The 13,173-nt window shown below is 39.9% G+C and overlaps 2 protein-coding genes across 2 annotated transcripts; both read right to left on the bottom strand.

Moving 5' to 3' along the window:
* Nucleotides 1-817: 817 nt before the first annotated feature.
* Nucleotides 818-1,783, bottom strand: LOC308571694 (olfactory receptor 2AP1-like; the record flags this gene model as incomplete). Its single annotated transcript, XM_081167337.1, has 1 exon — nt 818-1,783. One exon carries the CDS (start codon nt 1,781-1,783, stop codon nt 818-820), a length of 966 nt encoding a protein of 321 aa, XP_081023463.1.
* A 2,386-nt stretch (nt 1,784-4,169) lies between these two features.
* On the bottom strand, nt 4,170-5,099 carry LOC308570596 (olfactory receptor 5AP2-like; the record flags this gene model as incomplete). Its single annotated transcript, XM_081165521.1, has 1 exon — nt 4,170-5,099. The coding sequence occupies exon 1, from the start codon at nt 4,995-4,997 to the stop codon at nt 4,170-4,172; it is 828 nt and encodes a 275-aa protein (XP_081021647.1). The 5' UTR covers nt 4,998-5,099.
* Between the last annotated feature and the right edge of the window lie 8,074 nt (nt 5,100-13,173).

Below are 13,173 nucleotides of genomic sequence, written 5' to 3'. Positions count from 1 at the left end.
CAGCAGTTGAGGAGAGTAAAGTGAGATTCAGTCTATTTTAAGCTGATGCTGAGGCCTTACCTGAGTGATCAAAGTTTGTTCCAACACGAATCACATGGTTGCCCTTGGTTTTAGAACAAAACAACTACTGTAATCCTAAGTGGACAGCATCCACTCTAAAATTGCTGCTAAGTATTGGAATAACTGTCAAATTGCGATTTTATGGGTATATGATTATTTAAAACCATTCAGTCAATAGTTATCTTGTTTAAGGCATACAATATTGTATAATGCATTTTATACAATTTTTCAATACATTGTGATCATATATAATATACACAATCAGCAAATCAATATACAAGGTTTTTGAGATATATAAAATGTAACAGCACATAGACAGTATCCATTAACAGCAAAATAAGAGTAGAGGCATATTCATCATGGTTTGTATCCATCTAAGAGCAGATCCACACCGAACATTCAAAACGCATCCAAAGTACACTTAAAGCACATGGTTTCTGCCAGAAAATTCTGGGAAATGTATTTGTTAAAAATGCAGAGAATTGTATCTCTGTAAATGGAAAAATGCAGTTCCAAAGGCTCTTTGGGGGAAAAAACATGTACCTTAAATATATGATATGGGTCGGCCCTTAGTCACAATCATAGCAGACCTATTAAAATTGATGGATTTAATTAGTCTTGTCCATGGATTTCAATGTATCTATGACTTAGTTGGATTCAAACCCATTCATGTAATTAAACACACAGACGTAAATAACAGATCTCTGTGACCTTCAATAACAGTTACACCAGTCCTTATTTCTGGGATTCTCTGATATCAATGAATACAAGAAAAAAACCCAAATTGGCACAATGCTTTTCTAAGGATGTCCTTTACATCTTTGTTCCTTAGGCTGTATATGAAGGGATTAGCCATTGGAGTTAGAATTGTGTACAAGAAGGAGAAAACCTTATTTAGTTCTTTGAATTTACCAGTTGTTGGTAAGATGTAGACAAAGGTTAAAGATCCATAGAAAACCGAAACAACAGTGAGATGAGAAGAGCAAGTAGAAAAGGCCTTTTGCCTCCCAGTCATAGATGGGATTTTTAGGATTGTACTGATGATAAAAATGTAAGATGTTACAGTTATGAGAAATGTGGGTAGAATTCCGATGGATGATGTTATGAAAGCAGCAGTTTCAATAACCCAGGTGTCACTGCAAGACAGTCTTACTAAAGGTGTAAAATCACAAAAGAAATGGTCAATTTGATATTGACTGCAGAAAGTGAGCTGGGTCAACAAAGACGTTAAGATGGTTATAAGCAGCGACCCAATTAACCAGGATACTGAAACCAGCAGGATGCATGTTCTGTTGTCCATAAGTGTGACATAATGCAATGGTCTACATATGGCTAGGTAGCGATCATATGACATCACTGCCAAGAGGTAACATTCAGTAGCTGCCAGGGTGGAAAATATATGCATCTGTAAAATGCAGCCCACAATAGAAATGGTTTTGTCCCCTGTAAGAAAACTGTTCAGCATTCTAGGTAAGATATTTGAGGTGTAGCATATTTCCACGAAGGACAAATTTGACAGAAAGAAATACATGGGAGTGTGAAGGTGCTGCTCAGCCATGACAAGTACAACTATGAGGAGATTACCAGACAGAGTCACAATATAGATGACTAGAAATAACAAGAAGAGGAGTATATTCACATTTTCAACATTCCTAAATCCAAGGAGAAGGAATTTGGTGATACCTGTTCCGTTTTGCCATTCTGAGTTTTTCAAATGCTGCATCTATAGATAGGAAGTAATATACTGAGTAATTGAAAAAATAGGTTTCTACCCCCATCCCCACACAAGAATTAAGCAACCATCACTCAACACACATACACCATTGTGCCATATACACGTAATTGAAGTCATTGAAAAATTAGGTTCCCCCCCATCCCCACACAAGAATTAAGCAACCATCACTCAGCACACATACACCAGTGCTTGCATTGTTTTTGCTGCATCTATTAACAAGTTGCTATGTAATGTGTTTTTTTCCCCCACTTCTCATGAGCTGCAGAAGATCCTTGACTCAGAAGAAAGGCACTGTCAAACTGCCACTATTCAGGAGGAGGTTCAATCACTGACAGGCAAAATCAGGGTGCAAAAGTGAAAAAGAAAATTGGTTGTGCAACAGATCTGCTTCCCTACAAATCCACAATAGGAGGAACTGCACTTAAAAGTGTGGGATAAAAATAAATTATTTTATATTGGCTCTAGAAAGAGAGTCATGTTTTCTATAAGCAAAAGATAACATAATGAGAGATCCTTAAAAATTAGTCAAAAAAAATAAATATTCATGTCTGATATCCATATTTTGAACAATGTTGTATGGTATAAAATTTGCAAAATTCTCCCTCTTATAAGCAGTGGAAAATCTAACTGAATAAAATTAAAAATTGTGAAACCCTGCGAATAATGGGAGAGAACTGGGTGCATTGCAAGGTAATCTGTAATAATGGTGAGCTTGCTATCGGAAAAACTTGCTTTTCTTCTCATTAAGGATTGTTCCCATTGAAGAATTATCAACAAGATCCTAAATGAATCAAAAATTCCTGGAATGAATATAAATTTTTTTTGGGGGGGTCACCTAAAGCAATTTCCCCCAAAATCTAAGTGTACCTGCTGCTGAGGGCAACACGTTTTCACATCCATTTCTAGAAAGTTCTTTGTTTCATGATGTTTGAAAGGCCAGGTAACATCATTGATCTGTTTATACTATAAAGAAGAAGGCTCTGAAACACTGAATATATTAATTTGTATTTATATTTGTATCTGCACAGTCTCACAGACACATTCTTTCTCATATTCCAGGTTAATTACATCATTCTTTTATTCTCAGTGGGAAAAGCTAAGCAGAACACAAAAGCCCCCAAGAACCATTGTTGACTGCAAATGAAGTTTTCACCCAAGGGAGACCACTGGTCAGGTGGGAGAGAGAGACAGAGCATAAACATGGAGAATGAAAGAATGAACAGATATCATCTCATTATTTCTCTCACATGTTTGAAATGGCAGTCCTTCAGCCAGGAGAACTGATCTTATCATAATATAACTTACACCTAGTTCTCACAGAAATATAAAATGAAATGGTAAATCTATTTTTAGACTGTTTACCCCAAACTTCAAGTCTGGGCTCACATGAAAGCATTCCAGATCCCACCTGCTTTCTTTATTCATGAAGGGTTGTATATAAACATTATTAATAAATAAGTTTATCTATAGAAATACATTCTCTGATCACAGAAATTTAGCATGTCAAGTAGAAACATATAATTAAGAGCCTAAACATATCCACCCCAATTAGTTTCCACATTTGTACGTGGCAAAACTGGAACACCCATTTCATATATTTTTGGGGTGATGTTTTTCCTCACAGAACTAATGACTGGTGCTTTTCCATAGAATGATGCTATATAATGATGGGCATTGCTTTGAGGGGACTCCTAGTGGGAGGGAATCTGGTATCAAGAAACAAGTGTTGGCAAAAACAACCCCAAAACAAATGCTTGTGCTGAAGTTTCAGAACAATTTTCACACCCTTTTATTCGTCCCAACTCAGAAAAGAATGAGTTAAACTTTCAGTCTAGTGCACATTAATTTCAGCATAGGTTAACATCTCACTATTCTGCTTGACAGCCCAGTTTTCTGTGTGCATGGAATTTATATTGTATTATTGAACATTGTGTCATTTGCGACTGCTCCTGCTGTTTAGGCTGGCATAGTCCAGAAATGGCTTTACTGTCTCCTCAGTAAGGAGTGGGCTTGAAGGAGAGATTGTGAAAGTCATACTAGTGGCTGGCATATGAGAGGATTTGAGTCCTACTGTCAGTTGAGGCTTACTTCAGAATTCAGAATAGGGAAGGATGAAAAAATTGATTGGTCTGCTTTTCACAATGAAAATATTTTGTGTTTCCAAATGTGATTGTGGATAAGAATGCAACTCACATGCTTCTCTAGATTTTGCAGTGCAGTTTCAATGAGAAAAAGCATATGCAAAAGATGCCTACCTGATTAAGATTTCAACTAAATACATCATGCGGATATAATAGAAGACAATGAAAAACATTGAAATAGTTAAATCTATGTTAATGAAGCATCCTCATCGTCCCCCACATTATCCTCAATCTTAATGAATTCTATGAATCATCTTAAATAAAGTATTCTTTATTGCTTCCTTCACTTCTTTGTTCCTCAAACTGTATACAAGGGGGTTGACCAGTGGGGTGAGCAAAGTATAGAACAGAGAGAATACTTTCTTCAACTCACTCAGATAACTCTTGTTTGGTAATACATAGACTATCATCAGGGAGCCATAGAAGCAAGCAACCACGGTCAGGTGAGAGGAACATGTAGAAAATGCTTTTTGTTTCCCAGTGGTGGATGGGATCCTTAAAATGCTCTTGATAATAAAAACATAAGATGCCACGGTTATTAAAAGAGGGGGCAGAGTGCCTATGGAGGAGAAAATGAAGGCTGTCATTTCAGCCACTTTGGTGTCATCGCAGGAAAGTCTTATCAATGGGGTGAAATCACAGAAGAAATTGTTTATTTTGTTGGCCCCACAGAAACCCAGGTGAGATACCAAGAATATCATGACATTGATAGGTAGTGACCCACTGATCCATGATCCAGCAATCAGCAGAAAGCAAATTCTTCCATTCATGAGTATTGCATAATGCAATGGCTTACATATTGCTAAGTAGCGATCGTAAGACATCACTGCTAGAAAGTAGCATTCTGTAGTTGCAAGAAGCCCAAAGAAATATAGCTGTGCAAAACATCCATTAATAGAAATGGTTCTGTCTCCAGTCAGAAAACTGACCAGCATCCTCGGCATGACAGTTGAGCTGTAACAAGTCTCCAGGCATGACAGGTTTCCCAGGAAGAAATACATGGGTGTGTGAAGATGCTGATCAAGAATCACTAGAATAATAATGAGGATGTTTCCAGCCATGCTTGCAAGGTAGATTGGTAGAAACAGTATGAAAAGTAGTATCGGTACATCATCACTATTGAAGTCCAGGAGAATAAATGCCACAGGGGCTGTCTGATTTTCTTCTTCTCGTTTCATGTTGAGGTGTATCTAAATAACATCAGGCAGTGTTAATAAAGCTTTGCACTTGTAGAACTGCTGCAGGAGTTTCTGTAACTCAGCTGAGCAAACCACATTATATATAGGTTAAATAAACAATTCTACTATATTATGAAGTTGACATTCAAATGAGCACAACATGTAATTATTTGCTAAGACTGTATTCCTGTCAATGCATAGAAGCTTTGCAGGTGGGATCACATTAGAAGAGAAAAGTCTCCCTGTTTCTACTCAGCACCTATTGAGGGTGATTTCATTTCATTTATTTTACAAAAGAAACACTGCATTTCAATTGCATTCAGTCCTTTAACATTATGTGCAGTTAAAGGCCAAAGACAACAATCCAAATAAATTTATGTTTACATTTGAGGATGGGATTTGTGGAAAATTCTCAATGTTCTTTGCTTTCAGTGTTAGTTTTACCAATAAATTGTGTAACTCATTGGTTTCTCAGGGATATTTCTGCCAAATATAGCTCACATACATTAGTCAGCAGAACAGATAAAGCGCTGCTTTCAAGTTCATGGGTGAGGCAAAACTTATGTGAATGCTATGCATCAGCTGCTTCAATGTCTATGCTGGCAGCAACTAAAGTAAATAGTATGTTTGTATGGATAATTTCAATAAAGGAGTTTACATAGCTCATCTGTGCAAGTTCTGTATTAAACAATACAGCAGCATGTAAGAGCTCACCAGTATCTAGACACACAAATCCATATGCACATTTAGAGGCATCTTAATTTCTAATATCATGCAGAATTGATCTCATTGGCAAGCTTGTTGTTGTTTAGTCGTTTAGTCGTGTCCGACTCTTCGTGACCCCATGGACCAGAGCATGCCAGGCACTTCTGTCCTCCACTGCCTCCCGCAGTTTGATCAAACTCATGCTGGTAGCTTCAAGAACACCATCCAACCATCTCATTCTCTGTCGTCCCCTTCTCCTTGTGCCCTCCATCTTTCCCAACATCAGGGTCTTTTCCAGGGAGTCTTCTCTTCTCATGAGGTGGCCAAAGTATTGGAGCCTCAACTTCACGATCTGTCCTTCCAGTGAGCGCTCAGGGCTGATTTCCTTCAGAATGGAGAGGTTTGATCTTCTTGCAGTCCATGGGACTCTCAAGAGTCTCCTCCAGCACCATAATTCAAAAGCATCAATTCTTCGGCGATCAGCCTTCTTTATGGTCCAGCTCTCACTTCCATACATCACTACTGGGAAAACCATGGCTTTTACTATACGGACCTTTGTTGGCAAGGTGATGTCTCTGCTTTTTAAGATGTTGTCTAGGTTTGCCATCGCCTTTCTCCCAAGGAGCAGGCGTCTTTTAATTTCGTGACTGCTGTCACCATCTGCACTGATCATGGAGCCCAAGAAAGTAAAATCTCTCACTGCCTCCATTTCTTCCCCTTCTATTTGCCAGGAGGTGATGGGCCCAGTGGCCATGATCTTCGTTTTTTTGATGTTGAGCTTCAGACCATATTTTGTGCTCTCCTCTTTCACCCTCATTAAAATGTTCTTTAATTCCTCTTCACTTTCTGCCATCAAGGTTGTGTCATCTGCATATCTGAGGTTGTTGATATTTCTTCCGGCAATCTTAATTCCGGCTTGGGATTCATCCAGCCCACCCTTTCGCATGATGAATTCTGCATATAAGTTAAATAAGCAGGGAGACAATATACAGCCTTGCCGTACTCCTTTCCCAATTTGGAACCAATCAGTTGTTCCATATCCAGTTCTAACTGTAGCTTCTTGTCCCACATAGAGATTTCTCAGGAGACAGATGAGGTGATCAGGCACTCCCATTTCTTTAAGAACTTGCCATAGTTTGCTGTGGTCAACACAGTCAAAGGCTTTTGCATAGTCAATGAAGCAGAAGTAGATGTCTTTCTGGAACTCTCTAGCTTTCTCCATAATCCAGCGCATGTTTGCAATTTGGTCTCTGGTTCCTCTGCCTCTTCTAAATCCAGCTTGCACTTCTGGGAGTTCTCGGTCCACATACTGCTTGAGCCTTCCTTGTAGAATTTTAAGCATAACCTTGCTAGCATGTGAAATGAGTGAAATTGTGCGGTAGTTGGAGCATTCTTTGGCACTGCCTTTCTTTGGGATTGGGATGTAGACTGATCTTCTACAATCCTCTGGCCACTGCTGAGTTTTCCAAACTTGCTGGCATATTGAGTGTAGCACTTTAACAGCATCATCTTTTAAAATTTTAAACAGTTCTGCTGGAATACCATCACTTCCACTGGCCTTGTTATTTGCAGTGCTTTCTAAGGCCCCTTTGACTTCACTCTCCAGGATGTCTGGCTCAAGGTCAGCAACCACACTACCTGGGGTGTACGAGACATCCATATCTTTCTGGTATAATTCCTCTGTGTATTCTTGCCACCTCTTCTTGATGTCTTCTGCTTCAGTTAGGTCTTTACCACTTTTGTCCTTTATTATGGTAATCTTTGTACGAAATGTTCCTTTCATATTTCCGATTTTCTTGAACAGATCTCTGGTTCTTCCCATTCTGTTGCTTTCCTCTATTTCTTTGCATTGCTCGTTTAAGAAGGCCTTCTTGTCTCTCCTTGCTATTCTTTGGAAATCTGCATTCAATTTCCTGTATCTTTCACTATCTCCCTCGCATTTTGCTTGCCTTCTCTCCCCCGCTATTTGTAAGGCCTCGTTGGACAGCCACTTTGCTTTCTTGCATTTCTTTTTCATTGGGATGGTTTTAGTTGCTGCCTCCTGTATAATGTTGCGAGCCTCCACCCATAGTTCTTCAGGCACTCTGTCCAGCAAATCTAAATCCTTAAACCTGTTCCTCACTTCCACTGTGTATTCATAAGGGATTTGGTTTAGATTGTATCTTACCCGTCCAGTGGTTTTTCCTACTTTCTTCAGTTTAAGCTTGAATTTTGCTATAAGAAGCTGATGATCTGAGCCACAGTCAGCTCCAGGTCTTGTTTTTGCTGACTGTATAGAGCTTCTCCATCTTTGGCTGCAGAGAATATAATCAATCTGATTTCGATGTTGCCCATCTGGGGATGTCCATGTGTAGAGTCGTCTCTTGTGTTGTTGGAAAAGCGTGTTTGTGATGACCAGCTTGTTCTCTTGACAGAACTCTATTAGCCTTTGCCCTGCTTCGTTTTGATCTCCAAGGCCAAACTTGCCAGTTGTTCCTTTTATCTCTTGATTCCCTACTTTAGCATTCCAATCCCCTATAATGAGCAGAACATCCTTCTTTGGTGTCACTTCTATAAGGTCTTGTAAGTCTTCATAGAATTGGTCAATTTCAGTTTCTTCAGCACCAGTAGTTGGTGCATAAACTTGGATTACTGTGATGTTAAAAGGTCTGCCTTGGATTTGTATCGAGATCATTCTATCATTTTTGAGACTGCATCCCAGTACAGCTTTCGCCACTCTTTTGTTGACTATGAGGGCCACTCCATTTCTTTTACGGGTTTCTTGCCCACAGTAGTAGATATGATAGTCATCCGAACTGAATTCGCCCATTCCCGTCCATTTTAGCTCACTGATGCCCAGGATGTCAATATTTATTCTTGCCATCTCATTTTTGACCACATCCAACTTACCCAGGTTCATGGTTCTTACATTCCAGGTTCCTATGCAATATTTTTTTCTTTACAGCATTGGACTTTCCTTTCGCTTCCATGCATATCCACAACTGAGCGTCCTTTCGGCTTTGGCCCAGCCGCTTCATCATTGGCAAGCAGTTGGCAACAAATATAATGCAGTATGAAATAAAAGAGAGGGTGAAGTTCTGCCAATTGTGTGACCAGGCAGCGGCAGCCCCAGCCCCCAGGGACCATAAGGAAAGAATAAAGACTCTGATGATGTTATATGGAATTACAATTAGGCTACAACTTTATTAAACTTCTGAATGTAGGAAGACCTTGGCTTAGGCTGTGGGCATGTATCCCTCCCAACCCCCCAGCCAGGGGGAGCTGGGGCTCATCAGGGTAAATGGGATATTGGGGTGCTCTGCGAGACATAAGTGTAGCAGGCAGCCCAGCCCATATTCCCGCATGCAGGGTAGTTTACTGACAACCTTTCAGTGGCCAGTGACACCCATTATATATAACCCCTTTAAGAAGAGACCCTGGAATTGCCGCTGCAGGGGGGAGTGAATCACCACTTCACGCCCTCCCCCCATACAGGGAAGAAAAGACTAAAGGATTCCACCCAAGGCCATAACCGCCAAAGTTGTGACGAACTGCTACAGGGAAGACGAAACCTGCCAATGCAGGAAAATTTATTCCTGGTCCTTCAACAGCAACCAGTCAAAGACCGTAGCAGCGCCCGCTAAACAGGAAGAAAAAGTTAACCTGCAAACAAGAGAACATTAAACTAAGGGAGGGTAGAGAGGGTGAATCTCCTAAGCCGACTGCCTGGATACTGTCGGCTCCACCTCCCAGGATTGAAACTTGACTACAGAAGCTGGGCATGAACCTCCAAAGATTAACACTGAGAGGCAGGCCAGTCCTTGTTCGCCAGTAAGTTCCCTGGGAACTGTAGCACCGCGCGCAATCCTGTAAAGGGCTCCCACAATGTAAAGTGTGAGAGCTCACTATCGAACTTAAGAATTGTCTGATAAAAGAGCCTAAATGATTGAAAATACATACTTGTTCACCAACAGACTCAAAAACTACTTGGAACACCTCCAGATGACCTATTTGTTGAGTATTCATCCTAATTTGTTTGCACATAGTTTATTCAGGGTTGGATTTATTGAGCATTTGTTCTCATTTGTTTGTCAGGCTGTAATAAAACAATGAATGTTCACCTTGATTTCCTGTTAATAATTAATTCATCGAAATATTGGTGTATTACTCCATTGTCAAACTATAAAACCAGTTGAAAACCGTAGAACTCAATGTCAGTTTTCATAATGTTTCTGCATCTTGAAAGTGAGCATTTCTGATTACATTTTCTCTGTGCATCCATTTAATGAATGAACAGCTACAAGGGCTTGTGTGTATCTCTGCACACATGTGTGTGTGTCTGTGTGACAGAGAGAGAAGAGAGAGAGAGAGAGAGAGCGAGAGAGAGAGAGCACGAGCACTGGACTGGAAAGATGATAAACAAAATGTGAAAAGAGAAATATGAAAACTGTAGTCAGTCACTATGATTATTGCATGACATTCCTGTGACTGGAGTCAAGATTATGCCTGAGCATGATCTGCTGCCCAGTCTTGCGGCTATTGATGCCGCTGCAGTCTCACACCTCTCCTGCCTCTAGCATTGAGTACCTGGTTCCTATGTTTGTGTGTAAGAGCAGTCTGAGATATTACCTGTTTTCATCCTGATGCTCTGTCAAATAAAACTATTTAATTTAAACAGCTGAAATCTAAATGGGAATTGAAAAATAAATATAAAAGAATACTTCACCCAGGCTGTGATCAGGTCACAGGCAAAGAGTGTTCAGGAATCCTGGAGCATGGGAATAGTTGGACACATAACATAATTTCTGTTGATCTTCATCAGTTGTATGTTAGGTAGAAGCCATTATATTAGTGAAACATCATTATATCCAACACTTCAAAGCTGTCTAGGTGTCTCTGACACCTTGACAATCTTGCCCTATACTGAAAATGTGGATGAATGTTTTGTGAGATCCCTCCCCCTGCATAATACAATTCATCTATAGGTCATATATATATATATCCAAACCAATTAATCAACCTGAAAAAAAAACTCAGTAAGAAATGTAAAAGAAGAAGAAAACACTAAAACCATAAGGGAAATTAATGAGTAAAGTAGAAATTCCTAACAATCAAGAATCAACAAAGGCAAGAAAAAAATAGAAGACACTCAAGGGAGGGAGAGCAATAAGTGCACTTAAGATAATGAGGAAAAATGTATTATTATGTATGTTTGGGGTGAGTGGGGGGCATATGAATGAAAGAAAGAGATGCGTTTGAGGGGAAAACAAGGGGGTGCATACCCCTAAATATTTTGTGAATCTTTGTACTTTTGTCCATTTACTGCATTTATTTTTCCTGATTTGAACTATAAAATGAGAGAACTCCTAAAAAATTTTTAAGGGGGGAAAAGCACTCATGAGGGTTTTCATGTAACTCACCCTGACAGCTTTCCTTGAAGGGTTAAGAGGGAATAAAATGGTCAACAAAAAAGGAATGAGGTAAGCAAAAAGCAAAAGCTCACATGAGGAGTCCTCTAGCAATCCAGTAAAAAGCTCAGGTGGTTAGCAATGGAAGACCAAGGCAGCAACAGCAATCTTTGCTGGTTGTAAGCAAGCAATATTTGTGACATTGCATGGTCATGGGATACATTCACTGAGGCATCCATCCTAGCTTCTGATTTCACAATTCTGTGGCAACATGCCATAGTCTTAACTCTCATCTTAAAATGGCAGGTTGTTCCCCCCTTTTCTTTCTTATCATTGGATTATTTAGACATGAAGAAGAAAATTATGTGATCTGGCTGAGAGTGCAACAAATGTGATATTTACATGACCAAAAAATCCAATAAATAGGTCATGAGAATTCTGGTAAATTCTATAGCTATTTCCAGATAATTTTATTTTACCAAACAAATTTTTCTGTAGCTGACTTGTAGCTAAACAAACATTCTGGTTCTGGTGTGGGTGTTGGATGCTTACAGCAGGGAAGGAAAATCTATTGCCCTCCAGGTGTGTCTGCATGACAGCTCCAATAACCCCTGACCTATGCTTATTAGATCTGACAAAAGTTGGAACCTAACAATATCTGGAAGGCAACACTTTTCAATCCTTGGACTCCAGCTACCACACAAGATTATTAACAGAAAGCAGGTGTCATTTACATACCCAGGCACATGATGCTTGCTACCTGGTGCAGGGTCTCAGTATGAAATAAGACATAAGACATTGATGTTGGGTGGAAATTGGCCACAACTTTTATTGATTGCAGATGGAATAGGCTTTGGCCAAAGTCATTGGGTATGTATCTCGTATCAAGCAGCCCGACTGCTGGTTGATAAGTAGGTGTAGAAAGGGGGGGTCACCTGCCAGGGCCACCTTTCGGAAGGTTGCTATGGCCTGTTGGCCCCTGTGTGGGCTCTCAGGCAGAGACAGCCCTCCCTGGCCCCTTTACCTGATCAGCTAAGTATACAACCCAATGCCTTAACCGCCCAAGTTGTAATGTTTTCTATGAGGTAGGTAAAAATCTACAGACCAGCCAATTTGTCTGCAGGAAAATCCTCCCTGGCCCTGAATATGGTGACAACATATACCATAGCAAGGTCCACATTGTCCTGCCCACACATCTTTGGACAGGACTACATACAGATTATATACAAATGGGAGAGTGGGTGGTGAATCCTGTGGTAAGGTTCAAAAGGGGAGAGGCTCAGGGTGTGCCCCCCTGTTTAAGGCACTGCAACCCTGCTCATAGAGGTGACCTGACTGGCTAATATTTTTATCTCCCTGAATATCTCTGCGAGTGGTATTGTTAGCCACCAATCCTAGGGGGGGGGGGATTCCAAAACCCAGTGACCCTGATTTCACTGCTCATGAATGGGACAAAGAAAGAGAGGTGAGGTTCAACTTAACCCTAGATCATGGCATTGTTTATTATTGTTATGTTTTGATCAGTCTTCTTCCTCATTAATATTTCCTGTGGGATTAGAGTTTTGCTTAAGTCTAACAGGATGCCCCAGTGGTTTTTCTCCCAATTTTCCTTCTTCCTTGGAGACTCTTGTGCCATTGATTATCATGCTTGCAGTTTAAACTCTTCCTTACTGAAATTAATAGTCTGTAAATTAACAGGCCACGAGGCAGTTGATATTTAAAAGAATTGAAATCATTCCAAAAGACATTTATTTTTTTAGTAACGAACTCTGTTAAATGCTTTAAAGTGGCATGCTGCAATGCTGTGAGGAATCTAATTGGATGTCTTGTCAACAAACCACAGACTTAATAACTTCTCCAACTGTACAATCCTTGATTATGGGCAAAGTATAAGGTAGGATGAATAATGAAGGAAAAGATGAAAACTGAGACAGCAGTAATAATATTTCTCTTTAATAAATGTTGGA

The sequence above is a fragment of the Podarcis bocagei genome (assembly GCF_964188305.1).
Source record: "Podarcis bocagei genome assembly, chromosome: 13".
NCBI lineage: Eukaryota > Metazoa > Chordata > Lepidosauria > Squamata > Lacertidae > Podarcis > Podarcis bocagei.
This window is presented reverse-complemented; position numbering and strand designations above follow the sequence as displayed.